Source organism: Montipora foliosa, chromosome 14 (assembly GCF_036669935.1).
Source record: "Montipora foliosa isolate CH-2021 chromosome 14, ASM3666993v2, whole genome shotgun sequence".
In the NCBI taxonomy this organism is placed as follows: domain Eukaryota; kingdom Metazoa; phylum Cnidaria; class Anthozoa; order Scleractinia; family Acroporidae; genus Montipora; species Montipora foliosa.
Genome location: NC_090882.1, coordinates 18,341,570 through 18,349,069, shown reverse-complemented (window position 1 = coordinate 18,349,069; position 7,500 = coordinate 18,341,570). Strand labels below are relative to the sequence as shown.

At 38.2% G+C, this 7,500-nt stretch overlaps 1 protein-coding gene across 1 annotated transcript in view; it reads right to left on the bottom strand.

The window, feature by feature from the left end:
- Positions 1-6,933, bottom strand: part of LOC137985381 (zinc finger CCCH domain-containing protein 15 homolog) — an 11,983-nt gene extending 5,050 nt beyond the window's left edge. The window contains exons 1-11 of the mRNA XM_068832988.1: positions 6,831-6,933; positions 6,677-6,748; positions 6,561-6,593; positions 5,702-5,725; positions 5,033-5,117; positions 3,836-3,979; positions 3,349-3,440; positions 2,175-2,351; positions 1,608-1,676; positions 1,248-1,328; positions 584-712 (exon numbers count right to left, since the gene is read on the bottom strand). Coding sequence (XP_068689089.1) covers positions 584-712; positions 1,248-1,328; positions 1,608-1,676; positions 2,175-2,351; positions 3,349-3,440; positions 3,836-3,979; positions 5,033-5,117; positions 5,702-5,725; positions 6,561-6,593; positions 6,677-6,748; positions 6,831-6,905 — 981 coding nt within the window. The 5' untranslated portion in view covers positions 6,906-6,933. The remainder of the gene's footprint in view (positions 1-583; positions 713-1,247; positions 1,329-1,607; positions 1,677-2,174; positions 2,352-3,348; positions 3,441-3,835; positions 3,980-5,032; positions 5,118-5,701; positions 5,726-6,560; positions 6,594-6,676; positions 6,749-6,830) is intronic.
- Positions 6,934-7,500: the final 567 nt, after the last annotated feature.

Here is a 7,500-nt window from a genome sequence, read left to right as displayed (position 1 = left end):
GACGTGGGCGTTAACCAAAAATCAAACTTGTTCGATTGCAGCTCATTCGTTGCCAGTTATCTACACATATCGAGCAACGTCCTCAAAAAGAGACTTAGATGTAAGTTAGAATAAGAGAACTTTTAAGCTTTTATGACAAGCAACAGCCTGCCGTTTGACATTTCACGTAAACGTAATGCAATATCTCCCGACTCTATCTGTTTGAAAACCTACGACAAACCATTGCATAGGTTCATGCGGCATTTAACGCTCAAACTGTTGCTTAAAATGAAAAAAGAGTCCATAAAACACAATACTACACAACTCAAACAGTACACCACCATGGATGGTATACTTTAGTAGGCCATACTTGACAGTACAGCCGGCTAAATTTTTATGTATGCTTTTGTCGCTTGATTCAAAGATGGGAGATCTAGATAATAAACTATCTTGCTACTCAGTTTCTCGGGTAGCATTGTAGGTTAATTCTCCATTAAAGTCTTCAGTTCATTTTTGGCCAATGTGGAAAAAATTGAACTAGTCATAATTTTGCTACGGAAGAGGTACGTATTTGATATCCAAACACCAACGAATACTATCTGACCTCATCATTATCATCATCATCATCATCATCGTTATGTCTGTATACACTCATATCTTCTGTAGCTTCATCATCTTCGGCGTCATCTTCGGCCAACTCGGGTTTGAACATGAACACTTCCCTACCACTGACCTACAGCAAAATACAGTGGAACCTTCAGTAATCAAAGCATCGAAATAACTGTAGAATAATATTGTAAATCAAACCTCCATTGTTTTCAACTCTACTAAGTGGTCACCAAGAGTTTTAATGCACTTAGTTTGGCTTTTCAGCGACAGACTTCCTTGCAAGAATTTTTAAAATTAATTATGGACCCGTAATGCAACGCTTCAGTTCCAGGGAGGGGTTTTAGGGAGGGGGTTTCAGGGAGGGGTTTCAGGTTTCAGGTCGTATTTCCAGGGAGGGGGCAACGTCATGTGCTTTGGCTCAAGTTGCTTTTCACCTGCTTGTTTCTTTTCCCTCCCTCCCACCCCACTTACCCCACCCACCCATATTTAGTAAGTAAACTGTGAAATTTAGCTCAGTTGTCATGGTGACCTCCTTGCTGCTGAGGAGAGGGCAGCCTCCCCTCGCGCTACATTTATGGCACCTACGCTCCCATAAATTAATGTATTGTTTTTATAACAGCAAAACACACACACAAAAAAACACTATGCATTGTACTTACTCTTCCAATAACTTTTCCTGATTTAAATTCCGCCTTTTTCTTTGCCTGCTCTGCCTCAAATTTGTCTGTCTTCTCTTTTAACTGCCAGCACATAAGCACACAATAGAAAGTCAGGTGTACTATACTGTACATGTCAGGTCGTATTTGTGTACTTAGTTTTAAAATTACAATGAGGGCTAACAAGCTTATTGTTATTGTTATTGTCATTGTCATTGTCATTGTCATTGTTATTGTTATTGTTATTGTTATTGTTATTGTTATTGTTATTGTTATTGTTATTGTTATTGTTACTATTACTATTATTATTATTATTATTATTATTATTATTATTATTATTATTATTATTATTAAAGGGCTTACCTTTCTTTTCTTCCACTCTAAGAAAGTTTCTAATGTTAATTTGGTTAGGTTCTCTCCAAGCTTTGACCTCTGCAAGCAAAACCAAAAAAATCGTGAATCATAGTGAAAAACATAAATAAATAAAAATTTTGACATGCTCATCTATGTTTTAAACACAAAAACGCACCATAAAAGGTATGGCTTCACGCACAGCTTTTGTTCGAATTCATTAAAGCACAACTGATTAATTATCCAAGATCGTGATTAACAAACAGCAACACAGAGACAGAAGCGCTAATAGATACTTCAAGCGCAAGGAAAAGGGACTCAGGATGAAAAGAAAGAAAGACAGAGAAAATAATTTTAATGACATATTATGGGCACATTACCATAGGGGGCCTTTTTAACATGTATTGCACATTTTATCAAAGAGCTCGGTTGTATCCATGTTTGATTGATAAATCATTTGCATGTGCCTGAGGCACCACAGCTTTCACAGTGCATCTTCGTGTTTAAGAAGAGAAAATAAAAAATTCTCGAGGCTGCACGACCACTTCAACAATTTTTATTTATTACCATTTCACATACCTCTGTTTCTATAAATTCTTCAATTGATATTTCTTCTTTACTCTCCTTTTCTTGTTTCTTTTTTAGCACAAAGCCTGGCGGCAGAGCGTGTCTGTAGATACACTTGGCACCATTAGGGCAATTCCAAAACCATCCATACAAATTCTTCTCAAGAGCCTCCAAGAAAAACTTGCAAACCTAAAATACAAATCCAGCACCATTTGCATAATTTTTTCAAAAAAATAATTAATATTGACATCATTTACAAATGTTCTTATGTTTAGCCCATTGAACCCTGAGAGCGATACTTGACAGATTTTATTCTGGAGGGGGGTGGGGGGGTATCCTGGGGCATGTGAGGAGTGCGTGCTCTGATTGGTTCACTCAATCTCATTATCAGCTCATATACTGTACCTTAGTTTGACCTTATATGGTAAATGATTGCGTTAAGCATTGCTAACCTTTTTTTCTTTTTGGCCGGAAAGCAAAATTTATCTTTGAATAAAGCCAAAAAAACCTTTCTTGTGGAAAGTTTGGATCAATTCTGACATTTAGAAGTATAGTACGGAAAAAGGCAAGAAATGTTTTTGTGATGAGCCTAAGTCTGTCTGACCACAAGGTATTACACAACATTGTGTCTTCCTCGAGAGTTCTCAATTTTGCTTAGAATTTCTCGCTTTTTTGTTTGTTTGTTTGTTTGTTTGTTTGATATTTACTTGTTTGAGCAGGTTGAAGTTTTGGCAGCTATTCAGCTGATGTGGACCTGCTATATCCACCCACCCACATACACACAGACGACAGCCACAACACCGGGAACTTCATCCCCTACTCTTCTCGAATAGTGTGTGGGTTCTTTAACGTCCCACAGGGAACTAATGAACATGGAAGATATTTGTGAGACGGGGCCTTTTTGCTCGTATTTCGTACCTCCAAACCTTTGGAATTTAAGGAACTTAATAAAACAATTATTCAATTTGCGCTTGATGGATATGAGACTGGTTATAGCCAACTTGCCCTATATATGTGCCTCGTTGGCTATTTACCATCTTATGTCCAACAAGCGTGAATGGAATGATTGTTAAATATTCATTGCTGACACATCTTGAGCAAAATTTAAGAGAAGAGACATAGTAAGGATTGCTAAGGTGATGAGATACATCATAAGGACAGCAATTAAAATTATATCTAAACTTACTATATCTGTTTTTCCCATTGGTTTTCCTTTTTCACCGTGTTTTTTCGCAATAACCTCTTCCAATTTATTTTGATCCCATTTATCCATGGTATCTATGACAGACCGAAAAAAAACACTTGCTTTGTCGAATAGTGACAAAAAATGTCAAATCTCTTATTATTCATATTACTAGTTATTGACGGCCCTGATGTTAGCATAACTTGGACAGCTACATTCATTATGCAAATGCTCATTGTTGGATAGTTATAGAAACCATTCCTGGAGTTTTCTCTAGCATTGTTCTTCAAGCTTGGGGCTAAATTGTTTTGAGGCCCGCTTTTTACCCACGTCCCCTGCACGAGAATAGTTAACAATTATTGGATGAAGATGAGCATGATACCGATAATTATTAAGGCCAAAGGTTGTGTTATCTTCCGAAGCCGAAGGCTGAGGCAAATAATACAAACTGAGGCCTTGATAACAGACATTCAGAAAAAAAAGTCAGTACCTTCGACATCCCGGGAATCAACATAAATACTTCTCTTCTCTCCTTTTCTCTCCAGAGAAATATCGTGTGAGAATTTGCATTTGTCCCCCTTTGAACAAAGTCCTTGTTTAAAAAAAGCGCAAACCACTGACTTGGGATCAGCTCCTGCCAACAAGAGTGGATTCATTACAAAACTTGAACAATTTCCAATCCTCAATCACACTACACCATAACCTGTATTAAAAACAGCAGATAAACATGCTTTACTCGAGGTTTGATATAATGGCCACTGGACTCTTGAGCTTACTGTCGGTTGTTCAGGGCTTGTTCTTGTCATGGGTCTTGTCAGCAATACCTCTCTACCCAGGTTGATATCTCCATGGATACCATCAGTGCAACAGCAAAGTTAATCTAACATCGGCAACCTATCACTTAAGATTAATCATCATTTTTGGGTGCTCAGTAGCTTTTTATAAATTGATGATGGAGGTGCTGTGGTACAGTAGTAGTCAGATCAGTGGCCTGGGTTTCCATGCAAATGTTCCACATTTTTTTCCTCTAAATAATACTGGATGGATTAGTCTTCAGCTGTCCTGCCCGGCTTCCCATACACTGCTGCACAAGTTTAGAGATTCAATCCTTCGCTCCTTAAATGACCAATTACAGATTTTACTCATCAATGGGGAACACCTCAAGGGCCAAAGGGTTCAAAATCACAATGTAAAAAGAGAGCCACTTCATTTAAAAAATGTTTATTTTCTCAAAAATGTGTATAATCCTTGGAAGGAATTGCGTTTATCATATGGCCAGTACAGCCCCGCGCAGGCTTTCAAACTGTAAAACCGTTGGAAAAATCCCTGTATCAGGGCCGTACGCGTTAGCACGAGCAGGGCTGGAAGAAGCCTAATGGCCCTGCTAGGAACACACACTGTTCCGTGTGATGCGATTTTAGAGGATTTCGTCACTTTTAAACATCCAAGTTGTTTACAGCGAGAAAAGCAAATGCAAACAACATATTAGATAAATTTTCTGTGCACATTTTTGTTACTTATTTTGCCCAGATCTTCTGAGTGCTCATGAATAGTGTACAGAGCCCATATGATAAAATGCTTCAAAGTATTTTCCCGTCCAGCCCTCCCACTCAGTCGATATGTACATGTGTATTCTTTGCAATTGGCCGATATACATGTAGTGGTTTGATCATGCCATGTGCAATACCTGCTGAGACTTTCTGAGAAACGACAGGTTTAAAAAGCTCTTTCAATTCATCTTGTTCCTTCTTCTTCTGTTCTTGTGTTTTTTTCTGCTCAAAAAGGAGAGAAATCCCACATTAATTTTATGCGCTTTCCACACATTCTGATTGGCTAGCTCGGAGGAGAACAGCAAGTACTACTTGTATGAGCAATCAGAGAAAAACAAAATGGCTTCCTGTTTCGCTTTGGTTACCAAGGATTAACTTGTGTTGTGTTTTTTACAGCAATAATATTGTTACTATTCAACTAAGTGTCTGTGAAAGTGGTGTATATTTAACTTGCCGCTTTGCGTCTCAGATGATGTCCACCACCATTCACCTCCACTTCAGTGAATGATATCAATTACTATTGCAAAGAGTTTCCATTGTCATTTGCCGCAATTAAATTGATAGCAATCTAGGGCACAGTGTTCCAGATAAGTTTCCCTGGACTCAGCATGCAGTGTCCATTATGCCTACAGGACTAGGTACGCAAACTTGGAAATGGCCCAAAAGCCGAAGAGCAACCAAAGGAAGGGCTTTCTGTAACTTATTTTTTACATGGTATGTTTACATACAACTACAACATCAGCTAGATAATATGTTTGCTCAATTTGCAAGAGCAATAGCATGTTCACCTTAAATTAAAATCATACCTTGTTGTCTTGTTCCTGAGCAAGCTAAACAAATAATATTGGACAAACAAAAATCAAAACAACAGCTCCTTTGCATTTACACAAACACACATCTCTCCTACACTCCTACATCTCTCCTAAAGTGGCACAAATATGATCTCATATTATACACTTTCCATATGAAACTGCATTCTCTTGTTGTTTCTGTATAAAACTGAACTCCCCACCTATGGGCTGGCAACACAATTGTACTGTCATAATGCTGAATGCAACACGTTTGTGGAAAATGTCAAGTCCTCCAGGCTTCCTTGCACATCTGACCCCACACACTACGACTGTCAGTCATGATGTTTTCCACTTGAGTTATGAGAAACATGTTCATTAATTAACAAATACACAGCATCTGAGTTCTGAGTTTGGGGTTTTTGAGACAAACAACTCGCGAATAAAACCCCGTACGCCGCACTTTCTATGACGTAAACTATTATTTATTATTGCCATAATCATCATCAACATCTTATTATTTACTTGTTTATTTATTTATTTATTTATTTATTCATTTATTTATGGCCTATGGTCTTTCTTTTGAGGAAGCTCTTCAAATAATTCTTGGAACTGCTTGTAACAAACATTTCTGTGATATGGATTTAAAATGGCTGTGTTTGCATTACCATCTGTGTTAACATAACTCAGCTTGATAGCGAGTCAGTGAGGACAAAGACAAAGGAAAGTGGATGATATGTAAATATTTTTCACATTAGTTCTAAAGTGTTTCTATTGTCTTTGTCCTCACTGCCTCACTTTCAAGCTGAATATTTAATATATAGAAAATGGCCTATTTGATACAACTTGTACACACGTGACAAATTAATTTCAATACCTTTCTGGTGCTCGGATTTCCGCCATATTTGACCTGACATCGGGACAACAGAAATCGATTGATTATATATTGTTGAAACCACATAAAATCAAAGAAAACATGATCACTTTCCCAACCTGTTGAGTAACTTGTTTGACGAACGTTTGTTGCTTTTTTCCTTTCTTGTTCTTCAAGCCGAAAGTTTTGTCCTTTAAAAGTGAGCAAGGACATGGGTTAACACACAGTGGGAAAGACATATAAAACTTCTCACACAATAGTTCTGTCAATAACCTCTATTATTTTTTCTTTCTTTTTCTGTTCGGTCTTTTTACTCGCTTCATTCGCCACCTTCTTCTTCGGAGGCATGATGGCGACCCAATCAGATGTCCCATTGAACAATGCGCGCTTGGTTATCACCACCCACAACACCTTTCGAAGATAATCAGAAAAAGGCGGGAAAATTGCATTTACAGGCGTGAGACACTCTGTTCTGGGTCGAGCGTCCATCACCCAAGTGAGAGAAAAGTGTCTATTTTTGGGAATAGAATATTTTGTTCCTGGTATTTCCACATGATTTAAATGCGAATGCTACATTATGATACAGAGACAAACACATACCGTGCATTTTACCTTTCGACACACCCATCCGAAAAATTGGTTTTTGCCTTGAGCGGGACTCGATCCCACGTCTCCCTGATTACTACATGCGTCGTAGAACATTCGTCGTAGTGTTCTCATAGCCAAATATTGGCTATTTGAACCTTACGGCCCCTGCTCACTCATCGTGCTAACATGAATGCACCAATCAGAGACTCTTTTGATTGTTCTTCACGAAAACCACTGAGAAGACACTTTATTTCAGGGTTCCCCAGAGCTTGTCTCTCCCTCAGTCGAAAGAAGAGCTCTGGGGTCGAGATTGACAAATTCATAGACCACCTCCCCAGTTCTCAGATCTGTGCGT